The sequence below is a fragment of the Brachycentrus maculatus genome, unplaced genomic scaffold, assembly GCF_059751285.1.
Source record: "Brachycentrus maculatus isolate JH-2025_06_01 unplaced genomic scaffold, ASM5975128v1 h1tg000120l, whole genome shotgun sequence".
NCBI classification, from domain to species: domain Eukaryota; kingdom Metazoa; phylum Arthropoda; class Insecta; order Trichoptera; family Brachycentridae; genus Brachycentrus; species Brachycentrus maculatus.
Genome location: NW_028280873.1, coordinates 1 through 24339, shown reverse-complemented (window position 1 = coordinate 24339; position 24339 = coordinate 1). Strand labels below are relative to the sequence as shown.

The window sequence follows — 24339 nt, the reverse complement described above, 5'->3', positions numbered from 1 at the left end:
GTTTGGTAAAATATTACTTAATCGTTACACCATACATAAATATAAGACCGTAACATTATTTCCTTGTAATCAAAATTACTGAATCTAGAGCGTTTTTTCTGACACAGATTTTATTACAATAAACTGATGAAAATGGACACAAAATCGGTTTAATAATTATGATACTATATGGTACATATACCATAATATGCATACATATGTAGGTATGTATGTTTGTGTTAAAGTATTGGCTGTACACATATATTCTATTCATTAGATTTTTGAACTTTTGAAACGGTTGTTATATTATATTTAAAAAAATCGACAAATGAATTAAGTTTCGTTTTTTTTTTATTAAAAACTATTTTTTTATGTTTTGTGATTGCTTTGTTTGCTTTTCTTATATCCTTAAAATAAGAAGCCCAATATTTAAAAAAATGAAATAAAATGATTTTAACAGAATTTAAACAATTTTTTTTACTAGTTGATGATCTAAATAACTAACAAATTAACCATAACTTCTCTTCTGTAGGGGTAGGCAGAGAGGATAGATCGCCAAACTCCTTTGTCTTTACAGCTTTTATTTTTCAAAAAGACTAATATAAACGATTTAAATTTAATACCATTTTCAAGACTTAGAAGGTTGAAAATGTGTTGTTGAACCAGAAACTTGGACAAAAGAGTCAGCACCGACCACGGAACCACAACACAACTCAATTATTATTGGTAGATTACTTCAGTTTTCTGATTTATTGACAATTTTATTTCAGATATTCGAATGGGACAAACAGACACAGGATATAATCCTCAGTTCGTTTCTGTGGGGGTACTGTATCATGCAACTTCCGGCCGGCCAGCTCGCGCATGCGTACGGAGGGAAGAGACTCCTCGTGATGGCTTCCGTTGTGAATGGCCTATCCTCTCTTCTAATTCCCTGGTCTGCACACATTGTGAGTAGTATTGCATACTTTCTTTAAACATTATAATGATAGGCTTTTTTTTTAAACGTTGTTTAAATTTGACAATATTTTATGTTTTAAAATATCGTAATTCATACGGCTGTCCAAACTTAAAACACAGTAAGGGTCATTTTTTTGTAGTGCGTTTTTTTTGCATTTATGGACTAAGTAGAACCTACTTAGTCCAAAAATGCAAAAAAACGTACTACAAAAAATGTCCTTTTCTGTGTTTTGAGTTTGGACAGCCGCATAGGTTGGTTTACCCCTTGATTAGAAATTGTGTTAATTTTTGGTTAAATTTTTACAGTGAAATGTGTTTAAATAAAAAAAAAAGGAAACCTTCAGTGTGAAAAAAGACGTAAAATACAATGGAACAAAATTACCACTGTCACAACTCTTATTGAAAACTAATGGTGCATAGGGCACTGCATAAAACTGATGAATTCTCGAAAAAAAACATGGTAAATAAGTACTGATACTGACTCTTATTTGCACCTAATGGTACATAGGGCACTGCATAAAATCGAATTAAATTTGATCGTTTTTTATATGAAGGTAGGGTGATCAATCTCGAAATGGAGGTATCAGTCTAGGTTAATATTAAATACATTTAAGAGTTACAAAATACTCAAATTTCCAGGGGAATCGAACCCGGGACCACCAGCATGATAATCAAATGTACTTTACACTATCAAGTATTCAAATAGTCGACCTTGCCAAGTTTTCCTCGATCTTCTTCTGCTTCTTATACCAACCACATTTGCGTCGATTATTTATTTTACTATTCTTTCTTCACTCATGATCAAGTATGTATTTTAAATACTTGAAGGTGGTCAGGTTAGGAATAATTGGTTAGTATGTATGTTAGATGCATGTATATGGAAGAAGAGAAGATTGTTTGCAAATATTGGTGTGACGTTCTATATTATCTCTGCCATTAATAAACTCAAAAAAGTGGTCATTAACAAATGCTTTATTTGAATATTTAAACAAATTTAAGTAATTTAGTTTAAATTATATAAAATGGATAATGATCTACATGACAGTAAAGGTTAAAACCATAGTTTATATTGATAATTTACGATTTAGTAATAATTATCAGACTTATGGGGAATATTACAACAAATATTACGAAATATGTAATGAGTGCTTACTCTGACCATGTAGGCTATACGGGTGCGTATTCTTCGTATTATACATACTTGTCATATGCATTGCGTAATAATTTTATTCATAGTAATCACCTGCAAAATATAAAATTATCATAAAATTCTAGCCGCATTTTAAAGGATATATTTTATCAAGATTTTATTTTATGTATATCGTAGTCGTACAGGAGAAAAAGACTTTTAGAAAACTTAAAATATTCAGGACGACCATTTAAGTCACTTTTGCTTAGCAATAATATAAACATTTATACAGTTTGTCATATAAAACAAGTAAATAAATTATATTTCCAAGTTTAAAATCCTTTGAGATTTTTTTCAGGGCAATATTAAGGTAGTAAGATATCAAATAGTCAATCATCACGTTTTTGTAAAAAAATGTACTTGGTCACTTTCTCCTTTATGACTACGATATCTTAAGCAGAGATGAAGAAGAGTATGGAAGCCTGGGAAATACAGCGCTTATGATCTATCATTAGCTGGTTTAAGTGATCAATTCGTCATTCTACAAATGATTGATTTTACACACTACTCAAGTTTCGAAAGATATTTTTATGCTGTGAAGCATAAATTTATTTTTAATATTTTTTGTTTGTTACTTCCTTTGTGATACCTGTGGTTAAAATAGTGTGAAGTTCTTTCAGAATTTTTATACGTACAAGGAGATGCCTGAATATATCGTTTTAAATTATTATTTAACTTATTTTAAGATCAGTTTTTTTTGTTATTTGAACATCTTTTTTTTTTTAATGAGAAATATTTGTGTTTTATTATTTACACAACTATTTGAATTTCATACTATTTTTGTGAGCCTAAGCGGCTCATTATAAGAAAAAGGTATCATATTGTGGTTGACTGGGTTCGAACCGAGAGACTCTGACTTCAGAGTCCGCGACACTAACCACGGGACCACAACCCGACACTCTCCTTTCTTTTTTATATTAAAGAAGATGAAAAGTCGGAGCATCCCACGGATTAAAACCCGGCATTTGGCTTTTTTTATCTATATTATTTTTCATTTAATATAAAAATGAACGTACCAACCAAATAGTCATTCGTCAATTTTATTATATATATATATATATATATATATATATATATATATATATATATATATATATATATATATATATATATATATATATATATATATATATATATATATATATATATATATATATATATATATATATATATATATATATATATATATATATATATATATATATATATATATATATATATATATATAAACACATATAACAGTCAAAACATTAAATAAATACATTACTTGGCTCTTTCTAAAATGGATTCACTTCTTTAGCGTGTATTGTAATATTTTATAAGAAAACCTTGTACCATTTATTTACTATGACAAGCTTGAACAATTACTCCAAATTTTATCTTTTACACGGATCTAAATCCTTGCAATGCATTTTATTGACTAACATTCGCCTTAGTGAAGACGCAAGTTTATTTATTTCCGTACAGTCGGACATTATACGATACAACTTTCATAGTTTGATCAAAAGAATCGTACCAATTTGAGGTCGTTTCCTACTGTAACTGTCAATTTTATAGCCCTGCTAATATAATCGGAAACCGATCATTAATAACGAATGGAATTTTTCTTATAGTATATGATATGATACATGGATGTAACAAAATGAGTGTGACCTTCATATTTTTTAAATAAAATTATCACATAACTTTTTTACGAGAGATAAAATGACATTTTCGCTAGATTTCTATTAAAAATTAAATTCTTATATTTAAAAAGAAAAACGTTATGCCGCACATTTGTCAGAAAGAATGTATTTCAACTGTAATATTAAAGTAAAAACAAGTTAGTTGTCTTGTAATACAGGTAAATAAATAATACAAATAGTAAAAATTCAACAGTATAGTTTACCGCAATACACTAAAAACTAAATATTGGTCATGACGGCAGCATGCTTCTTGACAATTGTTGTTAATTCAGCATTTTCAATCTACGAAAAAATATTGGAAAATTGAAAATTCTGAAATGTTTGTTTCCTATTTTCTTTTCTTACAGTTTTTTTTTTTATTTAACCAGATTGAGCCACAGCAACTCGTGACTGAGTACAGCTAGTTAGTTGAATAAAGACTTTAAAATAATTGTATTTTGATAACGCACTGTACTTGAACAGGATTTAAAAAATTCCCATACTTTTTTCGATTTCATTAAATTTACGATTTAAAAGATTGGGTCCATTCATCAAAGATCATGGGATTTGAGTTATACCATTTTTTTTTTTACTCGGACTTGATAACAATCGGATGATATCACCAAACAAGCAAAAACGGATTTGCCGGCAAAAACTATTATGTAATTATGGAGTAAAGGTCTTTGTGCAGTTTTCAAAACTACAGTATTAATATAAACTAAAATCGTGATGTCATAAAAATGAAGGTATTTTATGACCGATCATAGTTTTCAATTATGATGTTTCATAATTTTTGGGGGTCTCTTCATGAATTATGTAATAACCATTAACTTCATAATTTCAAATGGTGAAGTTTAAAAACATCAAAATGGTTATTTATTTATAATTCAAAGAATCGGTTGTTATAATATATTAAACAAAATCAATCAATTTAATGTGGGTGGTAGGTAAAAAGAACTTAATTTATTTATTTTTATCCCTCACTATTTTATTTTGAAGTAGATTAAATAAACACACGTTTTGAGAGATTTACGTCTTGTACTAACATGAATACTATATTATTAGATTAAAACCAATATTTTTAGCTTTTCCACTTTATTTTTATTTGACCAGCGACCGGGTTTCGTCGTTACCGACATCATCAGACTGGTCCAGTCAGACTGGTCCAGGACTGGACCAGTCTGATGATGTTGGTAACGACGAAACCCGGTCGCTGGTCAAATAAAAATAAAGTGGAAAAGCCAAAAATATTGGTTTTAATCTAATAATATATTAAAATGCAATTCCATCACGAAGTGTCAGTGGATAATATAAATCTATTAAAAAGTAACCATGAATACTATCGCAAACTAGATCATTAAGAGACGTTTGAAAATATTATGTGTGTGTTAAATGATCACTTATCCAGCCTATGGCAGGTATAAGCACTGTAAATACACAGAGGTCCTCATATTCTTCTTCCTTTATGTCGAGATGTCAAAATGTAAAAATAACTTCCATGTGGAGAAATCATGTTTTTGAATAAGAATTTCTACACACGCTAAAATGGTGTTAAACAAGTAAGAGTATATTGCCTTTTCCTCTTTAATTTTATTTCCCTGTGACTGAGTTTTGTCGTTACCGACATCATTAGACTGGCCTGATTAAATAAAGGTAAAAAAAAGCTTTTAAATGTATATATGTGTATATAATATTTATATATGTACCTTCAATTTCACTTCATTTTATATTTAGTGTTACGTATTGTAATTTTTTTAATTCTTTGTTTTATTAATATTTTTATGTATTATATACTGTTTATACTATATTAACCATAACAGCTTGCACGCTTAACCTTAAGAGTTAGAATACATATTAAAAACAAATTAATAAATTAAACAAGAAATTAGAATAAGGTTCAAATCAAATATTGTCGTGGGTGTGTTATTTATTACTACCCGGTAATTAAAACAAACTATCGAAATTAAGGTCATAAGGTTTTACATATTATATACAAGTATGTCTGTAACGAAATTAATGCTTAAAATTTTTTTTTTAAGGCAATATCGGAAGTAACTCTTCGGTTGGGAACTTAAATTTATAGCTTTTTTGAACCGTTACTATCAACATCCTTGAAAGGGTAATGACTGAAAAAATCGTGATGGAAAGAAGACCATGGAACATATATGTTATACTCGTATATTTCTGCTGCGTTAACGATCAAACAAGAGATAATTTACATCGTTGAACCATACATTTGATTAATAATAGATAGGTGTGTTCGCATTATTGATCACAAGGTACCAACCTAAATTCATCAATCTTATTCAAGATGTTCGCGGAGTGATTTATTCATAAGCACATTTTTTATTCGATTATTCTTAAACTTTTTTGCGAAAAGTACACTTTGTTAATACAGTATATGGTAACAATGATGTAATCATAACATATATAAATAATAAAAGAAATATAGAAGTATTTAAGACGTACCTACTCACGTTGTTTTTTTTTCTATTTAAAAAACAATTAAATGGCTTTTATACACGCAAAAATAACACAAAGAAAAAAACTATTACAAAAGTATAAATCTTCATAAGTACTTATAAATAATTAAAAATGAGTCTAAGTCCCTCTCCAAACACAAGAGCTTAGTCTCTTTCTTGGAGAGGAACAGCGTAACTAGTAATAAGATATCTGGAAAATATAAAAGTCTACTAAATTTTAAAAAAAAGTCTTTTGTAACTAAATCTAAAAAAATATGTATGATATAAATGTACGTGTTTGTTTTTAAATATAATACGATTTTAAATGTTTTTTACTGTAGTCAAGTTATCATGAATATTTTTGGTTTCGCCAGTTTTTTTCGTAATCTTAATCTTTTTCCAAAAATTGCTTTTGGGTTTGTAGAAAAAAAGGTATAATTCTAATATTTTGAAAAGTATGAATATGAAGCAAATCCAGTGTATTGATTTGTATCATTAAATAAACTCGGTAAAATATACGTAAAATATAAATTTCCAAAAAAGATATTGATGTATTTATATTTTGGAAATGAAATTTCCAAAAATTAATGAAACTTTGATAAGGTAGGTACTGAAATATATTTTCAATTATTTATTCAAAAAATGATTTCCTCACTTAATTAGAGTTATTAAATTAAAGTTTTGTACTGACATTTTTTGGTGGAACTGCATTTTATACAATAAAATAAAAACCATGTAGTTTTTTCCAAGTTAATTTTATTTGACCAGCGACCGGACATCATCATCTGGTTAAGATGTTGATGATGTCGGTTACCACGAAACCCGGTCACTGGTCAAATAAAATTCACGTGGAAAAAAAACACATTGTAGTTATTTTATTCAATAATTAGGTTTTGTCTTAAAACAATAATTCAATGCACCGAATTAAATTTTGAGAAACACCGCATTGAAATCGAATTTTTTTGTGAAAAATCACACTTAAATCATTATTCAGCATCCCGTAATCAAGATGATGTTAAGTGGTGGTCATAAAACACAATATAATTTGCAAAACTTGCACACCTGTTCACATTTCGCATAGTTCCAGGTGTGTGATCAAAATGAAAACCGTAAAGTCTTGAGAACTATTTTTTGGGGACTCACTATATAATTATGTCGGACAAAATCTTTTAAATTTTTACCGACCAACTGCAAAAAAAAAATCTTTTACACGATCAAATTATAGCCAGGTGGGTTGTATACGGGCTGAGGTAAAATTTTATTTACATTTTGAGTGTGTCCAAATATACTTGTTCACAAATCTGGATAATCTCCATTTAGGAGTTATTTTTGACATCTCAACATAGATGAAGAAGAATATGGATGTCTGAGCATTTACAGGGCTAACGACCATCATAGGCTGGTGAGATGTCAAAAATAAAGAAAAAAAAATTCCTAATGGGAGATAATCCAGATTTGTGAACAAGTATTTCGACACACCCAAAATGTTAAAAATAAATTAGAAGCTTAAATAAAAATTTAAAATGATGTTTCCTAGCGTTTATCAACTTTGAATATAATCCAGGATTCGGACCTCACATACAAATGAAAGAGTTTTTGCTTAATAAAAGGTCTTCTCATCCCATCATAGATGTCTAAAGACAGTCTCGCACATTTGTGTTTCGAGTTTGATCAATACATCTAGAAGATTTAAGAATTTGAGTAGTGTGGTTGTCAATTATGGGTAGAATTGGTTAATGTTACACGCGTGTAAAGAGATCACTTTGACCAGCCTATGACGGTCGTAAGCTCTGTAAATGCCCAGACATAAAATTTTGTGTTTACTGTTTATAAAGATTTACATACTTGATTTTAGTGAACAGATTTTAATGTATTGTTTTAGATGTAGAAAATATGATTAACAGTGAATCTACAGTTATTTTACTTCTAGTTACGTTTTTTTGTAAATATAAATCAGAGGTTAAATTAATATGAACATATGTATAGTATAAATATGTGTAAAGAAAAATAAATATGAATTTAAATAAATCAGAGGTAAATTAAATATGAACGGACAGTAACTAGGTCTTGATCATCGAAACGACGTTGATTTATCAGCAACAACAAATTTTTTACATTAATTATTTTATTTTGTTTTTCACAGGGCGGATGGCAAGCAGTCTGTGCGTGCAGGGTCATACAGGGCTTAGCGCAAGGATTCTTCTTACCAGCTTTGCACACCTTCATTGGAAAATGGGCTCCTGTTAGTGAAAGGTCGAGATACAGTACCTTCGTTTACGGAGGTTAGTAAATATATATTTTTAGATTTAAACTTATAATTTTTCTTTTCGGTCTATATTCAGGTCTATCTTGAATAACAATGATAATGAAAAACAAGTTGTTAAGTTGTAATTCACAACTAAACCTAAGCTAATCTAACATTGGCAAAAGCACGGAAGATTTTTCCCAAACAGATACCCAAATTCTTAGTTTTTTTATGTCGATATTTTTTGAGTAAGAAAGTAAATAGTTATATAGGAAACTCACAGAATAAATGAACTTTGTGAAACGATGATATTTCTGGAATATTTTTGTACGAAACATGTATTTATTAACTTCTTGTTTATTGGTTTAAATTTACTATATTTATCATATTATAATTCTTCTTCTTACCTTTATCTACTCTAAATGGTGCATAGGGCACTTCATCGTACCAACTTAATGCTATCTTGATCGTTCATTGCATGAAAGCAAGGTCATCAACTCTGCGCTTCTTGATCCAGTTCAGGGTGATATTAAGTAAATATGAGAAAAAAAGTCAAACATTTATTTTGACCACCTTAGGAATCGATCCCGAAATCTCCAGCCTGGAATCCAAATGCGCCTACCACTTTAATACAGAAGCGGAATTAAATAAAAATAAACACAACTGTAAATGTGGTTTATTAATTAATTGATTTATTTTATACCAGGAGCGCAGTTTGGAACAGTGGTGTCCATGTCATCGTGCGGTTTTCTTGCCGGCAGTGCGTGGGGCTGGCCCGCAATATTCTACACCATGGGCCTTGTGAGCGTGGTCTTTGCTGGAGTGCTGCAACTCTTCGGATCCGATAGTCCTGCTCAGCACAAGACGATATCCGATGAGGAGAAGCTGTACATCCAGGAATCTTTAGGCCAAGTGCACATTCACGAGGTGAGATACATGAAAAAAACTCATGACACTTTTTTTAATAACTCTCTATATGTATTTGAAAATAATATAATATAATATAATATGTTTTTGAAAAGAAAACAGTTTTTATAAGGTAAAGTGTTAAAAATACTTTTTAATATATATTTTTTTCTTATATATCGTAGGCATACAGGAGAAAGTGATCAAGTGCATTGTTTTACAAAAACGTGATCATTGACTATTTGATATCTTACTAGTTTAGTATAGCCCTGAAAAAATCCCAAATGATTTTAAACTTGGAAGTATAATATATTGACTTGGTAAAAATTACTAATGCATTGACGTTTATTTTCTTGCCAAACAAAAGTGACTTAAATGGCCCCCCTGAACATTTTACATTTTGATAGTTGGTCACTTTCTCCTGTACGGCTGCGATATATAAGAAAAAAATATGTATCTTAAAAATTATGTTTAACACTTTACCTTATAATAACTCTTTTCTTTTCAAAAACATATTATAATTTCAAACAATTTTTCTTTTAAATGGTGTTTTAAGAAAATATCAATTACGTAAAATGTTACATGGATTTTGAGAAAATTAAGTTGCGACTACTGGGCCTTAATGTGTACAAGGTATATGATTACATTGTTATTACATATGGCTTTATGAATTTTCTATGAAAAGTATACAAAACAATACCTTTATGAAGATCTTGATTTTTTTAAATCGATCTTGGCAAACCAAGGTCAGAATTAGCTGACATTGAAAACTGATTTGTCCAAATGTGAAAACATAAATTTAATTATCCAAATGTACATAAATACCCACTTTATCTAAAAATTTATCGGTCCATTTGTTAATTTATGTTTTTATTTTAAACATTTATTCAGGATTATATTTGAATAACTAAATATCGACGTAATAAACAATCAAATCAACCTTACAATTTATTGCAATAAAGTATGTGATTTTCTGTTTAATGTCATGTTTTTTTCTTATTCCAATGAATTAAACGATTTTCATGAAGAAGACATAAATTTTAAACAAATTTTGCATTGAAAATTAGGAAACTTTTGATGTTTGTTTTCTTACCACTTATATTTATTTGTACGTTATTAATTACGTCCGTTATTGATATCTAAAAGTGTCAAAATCTTATTTATTAAAAACTGTCCTAACCGCATTCCCAGATCTGATACAGAATCATCAACGTATCTTGACATACCCTCTCTTGCAAAGCATTTTTTATGATCTTAGTTTGGTAAATTATAGAAAATGTAAAACATATTGTATTCCGATTTAAATGTAAATTAATATTTAATAGCTTTCAATGTCCCTGCCACTGTCAATCTGAATAAATATGTAAACGATTTTAAAAACACCACTAACTTTCTAGAAGTGCCCCAGTGTAGGCAATGAATGGGATTAGTATTAAAGTTAGTTCAGTTAGTCAGCTAGATCCTATTCCACCCGACGTTGGTCGGTACACAGACGCCTCCACAGCCCCGACTTACATGGCAGACAGACACGGAACAGTGCCAAGGCATTTGCAGAATATGTTTTATTTCTATATTTGGCGGTTAATTTGTAGAACTCCATTTAATATATCATTCCAGTGTTTCATTTTAACATTTTATTGTATTTTTTTAAACTTCATGTACAGAAAAAAATAAGTACATTGGAGGGGCTTATAGCTAAAAAACAATATCTTCAAACCAACGAAAAACAGACTAGTGATATTGGTCAAAACGTTTGATACCATATACTTTAGCTGTTTGCATTCAGATGGTAGATGGTACTTAAACATTAAAAAAAAACATAAATTACAGATTGATGTTAGAAAGGAATGCAAAGGAAAAAAGGAGTTATGGGAAGGAGGTAGAGAGTTTTATCATAGTATTTCCCTATCAACCATTATTCATCGACATTCTATTACGGACCCCTTTCACAAGATAAGATTTTTTTATTTATACGAAATCTTGTTATTTGTAAAATGTTTAATAATTTACCAATATTGTATTTTTTTTAGAATTTGAGGGTACCGTGGAAGGCTATCCTCACAAGTTTGCCAGTTTGGTCAATAGCTGTAGCTCATATCGGTTGCTTTTGGGGATATGTGACTCTACTAGCTGAAATTCCATCCTATGTTCACAAAGTACTAGGCGCCGACATCCAACAGGTAATATAATAATACTTTAAATGTCTTTTTTAACATTCCAGTTTAACCTTATTATCTTAATAAAGCAGAGACATCCAGCGGAATTTAAAAGTAGTACTAAAAGTGACGACAGTGCCATCTAGCGGTGTTTTCTAATTTTAATTATACAAAAAGTTTAACGACATCTTGTGAAATTTTCCAGAACTACAAAAGAGGAAGTGTGATTCTAAACTAAATATTTAAAATTAACTGAAATTTAATTCGATTATTATTTTTACTAGCTATTTTAATGCCTAAATTGTTTTTGAATTAGGCATTTAAGTATAATAAATTTACATATATAAAAAAAAAGTATTTCCTTCAGAAATATCCATTCCCATTTCCGATAATTTATTCGTAGCCGTGTATATTATATATTTTATCATTTTAAGGTTTATTTAGACAGTAACCTTTTCCTAATCGGACTTGCTTACAATATACATATAGATTTATATATATATATATATATATATATATATATATATATATATATATATATATATATATATATATATATATATATATATATATATATATATATATATATATATATATATATATATAATTGTAAGTTTAGGTGCGTCATCACATTTGGAAGATAGATATACCCATATAGGACTCCCATATTCTTCATCTTTTTTGAGACGCTGAAATGTAAACTTTAAGAATGTATTTTACTTTTTTTTTTAATAAATTACATAATTTGTGTCGGTTTGTGGTCCTGTGGTTAACACCAAGGACTCTAGAGTCAGAGTTTCTGGGTACAAACCCACTCTACCACAATTTGATACCTATTTTTAATAATGAGCCGCTTAGGTTCACGGGAATAGCATGAAAGTATTTTTGTAAATAATACAAATCCAAATATTTAATTTTATTATATTTTTATATTTACAGAATGGTGTTCTCTCATCTCTACCGTATTTAGCTATGTGGGTGATGAGTTTCTTCTTCAGTTTCTTGTCGGACTATTTCACCAACAAACAGGTGTGCTCCATAACCGCGGCCAGGAAGATAGCCAACACAATAGGTAAATATGTAATATGTCTAAATACAGGATTTTTTTTAAACCATTATCAGCACCCCAATGGTGCATAGGGCACTGCATCATATAAACACAGTGTTATCTTGATCGTCAACACACGAAGGAAAGGTGATCAGCCCTCCGCTTCAGGTACCAGTCCAGGGTAATATTGAATAAATATTAGAGTGAAAAAATCACTTATATTTATTAGACCCCCCTCTGGGAATCGAACCCGGGACCTCCAGAACGGTAGCCGAGCGCGCTGACCATTACACTACGGAGGCGGACAGAAAAATACAGGGATGGTGAACCTTTTTGAGCCTGAATGCCAAAAAACTTTTTTATTTCAATATAATTTAATTTTTTTTTATCTCAACATAGATAAAAAAATAATATGGAAACCGGGCATTAACGGAACTAACGACCGTCATGGGCTGTTTAAAGTTATCACTTTACACACGTGTGACATTCATCAATTCAACCAATGATTAGACAACCAGACTACTTAAATAACAAATGAAAAATAACTCCTATAATTGAAGATAATCCAGATTTGTAAACAAGTATTTAGCCACACTCAAAATGTTGTAATAATATGTCGCGTGCCACAGGCCATGGAAATAAAAATGCATCAAATGTTTATGGTACTGGAAAAAAATAATAAAGTATTTTTTAATGGCAAAATAAAATAAAAAAATAGACTTTGTCAAAAAAGATCTTAAGCGTTCAAAAAAATAAATCGTTGAGCCGCGCTCAGAGCTCGACGTGTGCTCGATTTTTAAAAAAATAATTTATATTGGATACTTTTTTAATAGAAAAAATATATTAATGTATATTTTTTAAATTCTTTACTTATTAATAAATCGTTTCTTTTCAAAAGCATATAATTATTTAGAATAAAAACTTTTTTTTTCAATGCAAAAACGATGTTTAAATCATTTACGTAAAATGTAATCTGGATTTAGAGAATATAAAGTTTAAAAGTTAAAGCAATTTAACGAATATTTGGCCTTAAAACTTCATAATAGTGAGATTTTTGTTGTTGTATGCTAGATGCCATTTTTTTATATCGGATTCATAGCTGGTAGCTTTTAATATAAAACGAGAAGTAGTTTTTTCGTCTGTTAGTCTACTTTTTATGTCTGATTTAATAAGGTTTTGTATATTTTTGTAAAATCACTTTTATTTTTCACTTAATTCTTGTTCTTCTTTTTAATGGCTTTTCACCCATCTTGGGTGTTATTGCCAGTGTCGAGTTATTTTTTATTTACACATTTATTACATTTGACTTTCAAGTGTTAGTATTCCTGTTAGTGGGGTTAGTTTTATTAGTAATGTAAGTTTGTTTAGTGAGTTATCATACACCTTTACAAATTTATACAATTAATTTTAAGATATCTACAAATAATTTTACATACAAGTTTGTTAGGGGAGGTTAATAAGGTTAAGATGTTAGTGGGAAATGGAACGTTTATGCTGGAGAGGTCTGAAAAGAAGCTCGGGTAGCCATCATTCAACGGGCACCCAAAGAACATGTGATCTAGATCATCCTCTTCAAGACGATATTCACATATGGCAGTATCCCGGACATGTCGCTCACTTCTTTAAAGAACGTCATAAATCAAAAAACTTGATTTTTCAGGATAACGTTATTAAAGTTTAAAAATATAATACAACGTATTAAAAATAAATATCAAGCCACTTATTGAACTTTTTACTGTGTAACAGATCTTTTTAAGTAAAATCTGAAGGTTTTTTTCTCCATTTGAGAAATATTTACTATATTTAAAAAAATAATTAAACAATACCTTTTCTTAAAAATGCAAAAACAACACTTTCTGCCCTGTAGCGGGTAAATATTAAGTTAAAAATATGCCTTTTTTGCTGGGATATAGTACATTTTCTGAGCATTCCGAAAACATGTACACCTGAAAATTGACGATTTTTGATTTATGACGTTCTTGAAAGAAGCAAGCGATGTATTCTAAATTAGTGAGCACTGCAACAGCAGTGGCTTAATCGCATTCTGCATATAGATGTTGTCTCGAACTTGTTTAGAGTTTTAACCAGGTTTCACTTAATTCACGTGCCATGCAAAATCGTGTCGTATGCCACAGGTTCGCAATTCCTGTCTAAAGACATCATTTCTGGCGGCATTCTCGAGATGTTTGCTAAACTACAGAAATACCTGGATAAACATCGGATCGATATTTGTTACACATGCGAGCACCTGTCGCCATCGAACGACTCATCTATTTGTCGCCAGACAGAGAGATCATAAATTATATTGACTATTGTTATCAAGAAGTCTGTTGATAGTAATTGTTTTTATGCGTGCACTGATTAACAATACACATTTCGATTTTTATCTTTGCTATCAAAGCCAAACAACGTAAAATACAATAGTTAAAAAATAATCATTTTGATAAGTATCAATATAGCGGAAAATCATATATAATATTTAAATTAAAATATTATACAAAAATCACTTGCCAATATAATACAATTTTTTTATTTATTTATTAAATACTGGTTTCCCGAACTATGGATTTTCTCAGCAGGTTGTTTCGGGATGAATTTTACATGCATTATATGAAGAATAACTAATAATGTGTTAATTACTTATTTAAATCATAAATATCACAGTTGAGTGAGCATTCAATAGACCTTTTTAACTAAAGCATAAATATGCTACCAAATTTTGAGTGTGGTTATCAAATGTAAATATTAGTAAATGTTACATAATGTGTAAACTGATCACTTAAACCAGCCAATGACAGGTCATAAGCCCATGTAAATGGCCAGAGTTTCATTTTCCCAACTCAAACAATGTCGGGTTGTGGTTCCGTGGTTAGTGTCGCGGACTCTTAAGTCAAAGTTTCTCGGTTCGAACCCACTCTACCACAATTTGATACCTATTTCCAATAATAAGCCGCTTAGGCACACAGAAATAGTATGAAACTGAAATAGTTGTGTAAATAATAAAACACAAATATTTTTTTTAAACAAAAAATAATAAAAAATAGACTTAATTATCATAACAAAATCTTAAGATATTGATTTATTTTTATTTTCATATAAATAACTCCATGTTTAAGCAAAATCAAAAATTGTCCCCAAAATTTGGGACAATCTCAAAAAACTCAATTGTACCTATTTTACTTTTCACTTAATGCATGAAATTAAGTGTATTCAAGCATCCGGGAAATTTAAGCAAATTATTTGACTATATTATATACCTACCAGCCAAGTGTAAATGTTAAAAAAAATTAAGAATTGTAAACTGGTTCTTTTGTCTTCCGAGGAATCTCTTCAAATTATGTACAGATATTAAGAACCTTATTTTGAGGGTAATTTACAAATATTTTTGGTACGTGCCATTATGAGGGCAATTTACATCTATTTTTGTAGTGTGCTATTTTGAGGGTAGTTTACGTCTATTTTTGTAGTGTGCTATTTGAGGGTATTTTGCGTATATTTTTGAAGTGTGCTATTTTGAGGGCAATTCACATCTATTTTTGAAGTGTGCTTTTTTGACGGTAATTTATTTATTGTTTTCAGGAACGTGGATGCCCGCCCTAGGTCTTCTTGCACTTTCGTACGTTCCCGCCTACAACGCTCCTCTGGCAGTTACGATATTGGTGATCACTATTGGATCCCTAGCGGCAACTTTCGTTGGTTTCAATGTAAGGCACTTTTCTACTATTGAACATGTACAAATTGATTCTGCAATATCTTCCGACCAAACAAAAACAGATTAGAAATATCATTTTAAGTATTCCTTTTTTTATAATTAGTGGACAGATAGATAGTGCTTGTGTTATATTGTACATACATTCTGGTACAAAAGGAACAACAACAAAAATATGTAAATTATTATATGTTTCAGTTTCAGTGATTACATAAAGATTTTGAGAAGACAGTTTACTATCATTTCTACGTTTCTCTTATTATACTAATCATTTCAATTCATTCATTTTAAATATTAGTAAAAATTCAGCGATCATTTGTTCGAGTCTTCTAAATGCATAAATGTTGACAAACTTTATTATATTTACATATATTACGAATGATATAAAAAAAAGTCGAATATAAATAAAAATACAAAAACAAAAATAAATATTAACTTCGAATAAGAAAAATGTACTTATGTATGTATAAAACTTTTTTGTAATTTTAAAATAACTTAAACATAAAGAATAAAACACAAATAATTTATTTTAAATAGATTATGAACATTACGATTTTTTAGTATTTTAATTGAAATATATAAATTATTAGTTAGTAACACAATGTTGTAAGCACTGATAAAATAATTTAATATTTTTTTCTTTTTCTTTCAGATAAACCTTATTGATCTCGCACCGAATTTTGCTGGAACCCTCATGAGTATCAGTTGCTTCTGGGCTAATCTCTTCAGCATCATGACTCCTATCACCGCCGGGCTTATCCTCTCTGATGATGTATGTACATCTTCAATTTTCAAACTAACAAAGACATGATCAAAATCACTCGTAAATGAGTGGAAGCTTATAAAAAATAGATACATATATTTTTCGAGCAAAAATCTTTTTCACTAGATCAGTGTCCCAGTAGCAGCAAAAATCACTGAAATATTTTAAATCGGGATGAATAATTGTGTCCTGCCAACCATACGGCTGTTGAAGTATCCTGTAGGACTCTCTTTCAGCCACGCGTAAAGAGATTTTCTTTTGAAAACATGAATGTAAAAATAAAGCACTTGTAAGGAACCACTTTTTTTGGTTTGTTAATGTAAACACGACTAGTTTTGAGAACCATAGATGTTCACAAGTGAAAATATAAACAGTATTTTCATCTATTCATGATAAAATCTTTAATTTCATTAATTGATTCGGCAGTCACTTTGTGGTAAAATCTATCAATTTTTAATTAATGTTTTACTTAAAGAAACAGCTATTACCCCCTCTTCAACCTTCAACGTCCCAAGGACCCAACTCTAAAATTTAGAATAAGCTTCACATACAGTGTTTGAAAATGATGCGGAAGGCATCGAAACACGTGTCATAGTAGATTTTAAGAAATAGTGGTATTTACAAAGTTACTTGTCATGTTTACACTAATAATCATAAAAAAATGGTATTAAACAAGTAAGTGTTTTCGTTTTGTATTTTAATTCATCTTATTTCACAAAGTTAATGCCAAATCGGTAAATTTTATTAAATGATGTATTAAGTAATTACTTTATGTTTCGCTTAGTTGAAATTATTGAAATCAATATTTTTTTGTAAGAATAATGAAAACGAACATTATAAACTAAAATTTAATGCGTATTCATTAAAAACATAAATTAAAAAGTTATTTTATTTATTGTTTCGGCATTAACTTTGTGGTTAGACATGTTACAATGATTAAAGAAAACACTTCGTTTTTTACCACTTGAGTTTTATTATAGACTACATGTTTCAGAAGTTAAACTTCCATCATTCAGGTCTGTATAATAACTAAAATTATACAGACCTGAATGATGGAAGTTTAACTTCTGAAACATGTAGTCTATAATAAAACTCAAGTGGTAAAAAACGAAGTGTTTTCTTTAATCATTGTAATTAAAAAGTTAGTGAGAAGAGTCTTGTTAAAGATGTAGAAGAATCCCTCTTCGGAATACCTTTTTAGACACATAGAATATATTAATATCCGGGGTGATATAGTTCAGTATAGCGGTAGCTCTTAAATAATAAATTTATAAAAAGGTCTATACTACTTTTTCTAAATAAATTAAATAACTGAATAAAAATAATATGCTTTTCAGACTGATCCAGCACAATGGAGGATAGTCTTCTTGATCGCCGCCGGAATTCTCTTCATCACAAATTTGTTCTTCATTATCTTCGGTTCTGCCGATGTTTTACCATGGAATGAGCCTGCGTTCCTTCACGCATCCACAGGTAAATATTATTTCATTTAATATTATTTTTTATTAAATAAAACATCTTTGTTTTAATAACTTTTTATTGGGAAATTGTTTCTCCAACCAGTTTCAACAAGAACGTTGTCATCATCAGGGTTTAACATAACCTAACCTAACTTAATTACCCATTCTTTTAACCCGCTCACTCACCTTACTATGAATATTTTAATGTTTTAGAATTAGCATATGTTTAACCCTTATAATGACAATGTTCTTGTAGAAACCGGTGAGAAAAAAACTACCAGTGAAAAAGTGGTTGAAAACAAAGTTGTTTTATTTTATAAAATGTGCCACAAAGTATCTATGAAAAACATTCAAGAAAATTATATTAATTTCAATATTCAAAATATTTAAGTGGACGTCTTTGAAGTATTTATTTTGTATAAGTTGTTGGTCATTAATATGTGGGCACACTGCGTACATCAAATGAATAATGAGATATCAATAAAAAAAATATTAGCTGTATTATATTATCTTTGTAAAATCTGATTGTTATTTTATCAGACTTGTTTTAGGGAGAAAAAAGATTAAAGCGGTGCCAACAATTAAATGATTGAAACATTGTGATCATTATCATCGCACTAAAAAATAATTAGGAATTTTCATTTTTATGATTATATTAACACACTTTATATATTGTTCGCCTTGGTTACCATTCTGGAGGTCCCGGGTTCGATTCCCAGGGGGGGTCAAATAAATATAAGTGATTTTTTTCACTCTAATATTTATTCAATATTACCGTGGACTGGTACCTGAAGCGGAGGGCTGATCACCTTTCCTTCATATGTAAACGATCAAGATGTATGTATTGTAATGAAATGATAAAAATAATTGAATGAAATACTGGGAATATACATTTTTTTTCCGCCCCCATAGTTAAGTGGTTAATGCGTATAGCTACGTTGCTGGAGGTCTCAGGTTCGATTCCAGATTCTTTAAAAAAAACATTCAAGCCCATGATCTCCAGTATAGTATCTAAAATGTTATAGTTTTAACAATACACATCCGTTTTAACAATACACATCAGGATTTGGACCTCACATACTAATATAAGAGTTTCTGCTTAGTAAAAAGCTTCTTTACATCTCACCAATAGATGTCTCTAGTGAAGTTCTAGTGATTCAAGAACAAGGTTTCTAAATTGGTTCATATATAAAGAACTTCCAAGAATTTGAGTAGTGTGGTTGTCAATAATGGGTAGAATTGGTGAATGTTACACGTGTGTAAAGTAATCACTTAAACTAGCCGATGACGGTCGTCAGCCCCGTAAATGCCCAGACTTCCATATTCTTCTTCATCTTTGATGAGATGTCAAAAAATAATATACACATCCGTTTTCATTTTAAAGAGATATAAACTAAATATGCAATAAATCCTTGTACCTACATTGTAGGCAAAATTTAAAAAAAGTGTTAAGTCATAATTCAATATATTAATCAATGACGTTTTACCGTGATAAAAAATTATATGTTTAATTATTATTTTATGTAATATTTAAATAACATCAAGATTGCATTCATTTATTTTTTCAGCGATGCAATTAGCATACCAGTTTATGATATAATTATCATGTGCTCAAAACAATACAATAAGATATAATTATTATGTGAAGAAAAAAAAAACAGTTTTGATAAATTTGTTTTCTAAGTATAAATTTAAAAAAATACATATGTTACGAATGTTGTTAAAATGATACTCCGTTTTTAATGTGATTATATTTGTATTCAAACATCTCGATAGTATTAACTATTTTACAAAATACTACTATCCCTACTATACTATTATCCCAACTAAAAAAAACTATTATATCTATTTATTACCCTATTAACCTATAAAGCTAAATATTTTGTTGCCCGTTACTTTAACTTTTCACCTATAAATGTTATCATATCCACATCTGTTAGTTTTCGAAACTAGTCGTGCTTAATGAAATAAAAACATTAGGTGGTTAATTTTAAGTGTTTAATTAAAAAATATTATAATATGTATATATATATATATATATATATATATTATATATATATATATATAATATATATATATATATATATATAAATATATATATATATATATATATATATATATATATATATATATATATATATATATATATATATATATATATATATATATATATATATATATATATATATATATATATATATATATATATATATTATATATATATATATATATATATATATATATATATATATATATATATATATATATATATATATATATATATATATATATATATATAATATATATATATATATATATATATATATATATATATATATATATATATATATATATATATATATATATATATATATATATATATATATATATATATATATATATATATATATTTATATATATACATGTATATAAAAATATATATATATATATATATTTTTATATACATGTATATATATATATATATATATATATATATATATATATATATATATATATATATATATATATATATATATATATATATATATATATATATATATATATATATATATATATATATATATATATATATATAAATATATATATATATATATATATATATATATATATATATATATATATATATATATATATATATATATATATATATATATATATATATATATATATATATATATATATATATATATATATATATATATATATATATATATATATATATATATATATATATATATATATATATATATATATATATATATATATATATATATATATATATATATATTTATATATATATATATATACATGTATATAAAAATATATATATATAAATTTAATATAATAACATCACTATGGTTTTTTCCATACATATATTAGACTGGTTCTAGTCTTATGGTATTTTATATTTTATTATATATGTATTATGAGTTCCACTAAGGAATGTCAGTACAAAACTAAAATCTAAAAAAAATCCATTGTTTGACATGACAACGTCTTCTACTGTCAATATTCTCGCTGATAAAAAATAAGATTCAGCTCTTATCTTATCCTTCACAACTCTCAAATTAACACTAAGCTTCATATGTAGTGCTTGAAAATGAAAGTGAATTTATTGAAACTCGTGTCACAATAAATATTATGTAATAATGGTAATGACCAAACGAAAATTCAATGAAAAAAAATGTGAAGACAGTCTTCTATCCAATTTAAATAATTCTCTAGTAAATAATCGTGTCTTTTGTTTTTGATTTTTGACCCACGCGTCGAAAATCAAAAACAAAAGCATCAAATATTTGAGGTAATACCATAAATCACTATATATAGCATCACCTCAAAAATTGACTCATTAAGCCATGTTATTTATATGTTTTCTTTGTGTAAATATCATTAAATGTAACTTTGTTTTAAAATCACTTTAAATATTTTATTATAACTTAATTATAATGTCTACCGGTTTCAAAGCTAACCGCTTCTTTATCATGACTAATTAATTCTAAAATCTAAATAAAATATTTATAGTAATTTAAAACAAAGTAACATTTTAATTATAATAAAGAAAATAACCAAGTTAGTGCTTCAAATATAAATTATAACTATATTAATCGTTCATCGTTCACTTTGCGTAATATCATTTACAGAAAAACAGTACTCTATGACTACCGGTTTCTGAATAACCATTCCTCGTATGGTCAACCATAGACTAAATGATAAGGAGATAAATGATGTTATATTACCATGCCACAAAGTCAACAATGCTTTTAATATACAAAATTATTTATTTATTTTTTTGTTTGTTTCAGATATTTCTCAAGCAAGTGACACCGATATTGAAGAAGATAATTGTGAGCGATGAAAATGTGTGTAGCAAGGAAAATTCTTCACGATTTGTGATGATTTTTGAGATTAAAACGACGAGGCATAACCCAGTATTATAATTTAAATATATTTTTTTTATTTAATATAATACGTTTAAAATACTGCATGATAGCGGTGCTTAATATTGAAATGCTATTCTTTTTATAAGTGTAATATAAAAATAGTAATATTTGTGATTTTATTTGTGTAAAAAAAAACATGAAGATATTTATATATTTCGTATGGCATTTTTCTTACATCCTGTTTAAAAAGTAGTGTTAGTCAGCTAGGCATCAGTAACATGTGTAAAAATATATATTTTAAAACATTATCATTGAAAAAAAATTGTAAAATAAACATTTTGACAAAAGAGCTTGATTTTATGCAAAAACACACGACATTTTGCAAATTTTCGAATCATTAATTTTTTTTTGAAAATTGTAGTGAAATTTAACCGAGAATAAACGAATAATTCATTAAAAAACAACATCAAAGAAAACGTATTTAAAACAAAATAAAAAGTTAATTAAAAAAATATAGTAGAAAAACCATCAATGCTAGAATAATTTTTATAATATCTCTATGATGAGAAAAAACACATTTAAAATTTTAAGCTCTGACAAAATAACATTATAATTATTTTATCAACAGTTTTCGTAGAGATGTCAAAATTATCAGTGTGTCAGAAATAATTCAAATCTTTTTTAAAAAATCAAAAAAAATATACAAAAGTAAATAATCTTTGTTTTAACATGCATTTTTCTTCTCTCTAAACATTATGGTTAAAATATTACAATTCTTTAATACCATTAAATTCTATTTTTCACTACCATATTTTTTTCCTCACATACTTTTCAAACTATTTTAAAATATACGACATTTTTTTTAACTAAAAAATACTTGAGTAATTGATATTAAACGATGACAGAGTTTATATTTATGAACGATTTCCTATATCCTAGGTTAACTGAAATATAAATAGTATGTAATATTGATTTATAAGCAAAGTGATACTAATTTAAGTGTGAATAATATTAATCATTTGAATAAATTTATATTTTTGTATTCATGAAACATATTTAAAGCTATGATTAAAATTTACCAAATATTTTTAGGAATCTACAGTTTAATATGTATTTCATATTTTTCAGAAGCATTTTACTAGCTTATGTAAAAGGATATTTAAATAAAGCTAGTCTTTTCTAGTAATAAAAATCTTTTATTCCCTTTTAAACATTCCTTTTTTTTATAATATTGGCATGAGAAATTGTTGAGAAACGAAATATATATATATGTATATATATATATATATATATATATATATATATATATATATATATATATATATATATATATAAATATATATATATACATAAATATATACATATATACATACATATATACACATATATATTTATATATATATATATATATATATATATATATATATATATATATATATATATATATATATATATATATATATATATATATATATATATATATATATACATAAATATATACATATATACATATATATATACATATATATATATATATATATATATATATATATATATATATATATATATATATATATATATATATATATATATATATATATATACATCTCTCAAATATAGAATTCAGTGCATGGCTGGCTGCGCGAGGAACCAGACGTATCTCCGAGCACAATTTTTGAAAAAATATTTGTTTTTATAAAATATTTTGATATATTTTTGTTAACTCTTTACATTTCAGAAGCTCCCTTCTTTTCAAAACTATATATTTATTTCAAAGAAAAACTTATTTTGTTCAACACGAAATAAGTTCTGTATCGGGTTGTGGTACCGTGGTTAGTGTCGCGGACTCTTTAGTCTAGTTTAGTTTCGTAGTTTAGTTTCTCGGTTCGAATCCAC

The 24339-nt window shown here is 27.6% G+C and overlaps 1 protein-coding gene across 2 annotated transcripts in view; it reads left to right on the top strand.

Moving 5' to 3' along the window:
• Positions 1-23575, top strand: part of LOC148309583 (putative inorganic phosphate cotransporter) — a 42305-nt gene extending 18730 nt beyond the window's left edge. Inside the window, exons 3-11 of one of the 2 annotated variants that reach the window (XM_088259866.1) lie at positions 750-929; positions 8398-8536; positions 9206-9426; positions 11436-11585; positions 12501-12633; positions 16189-16313; positions 16971-17090; positions 18419-18554; positions 22366-23575. In XM_088259866.1, the coding sequence (XP_088115992.1) occupies positions 750-929; positions 8398-8536; positions 9206-9426; positions 11436-11585; positions 12501-12633; positions 16189-16313; positions 16971-17090; positions 18419-18554; positions 22366-22418 (1257 nt within the window). In that variant the 3' untranslated portion in view covers positions 22419-23575. The remainder of the gene's footprint in view (positions 1-749; positions 930-8397; positions 8537-9205; positions 9427-11435; positions 11586-12500; positions 12634-16188; positions 16314-16970; positions 17091-18418; positions 18555-22365) is intronic. The other variant, XM_088259865.1, reaches the window with a different exon arrangement.
• Positions 23576-24339: the final 764 nt, after the last annotated feature.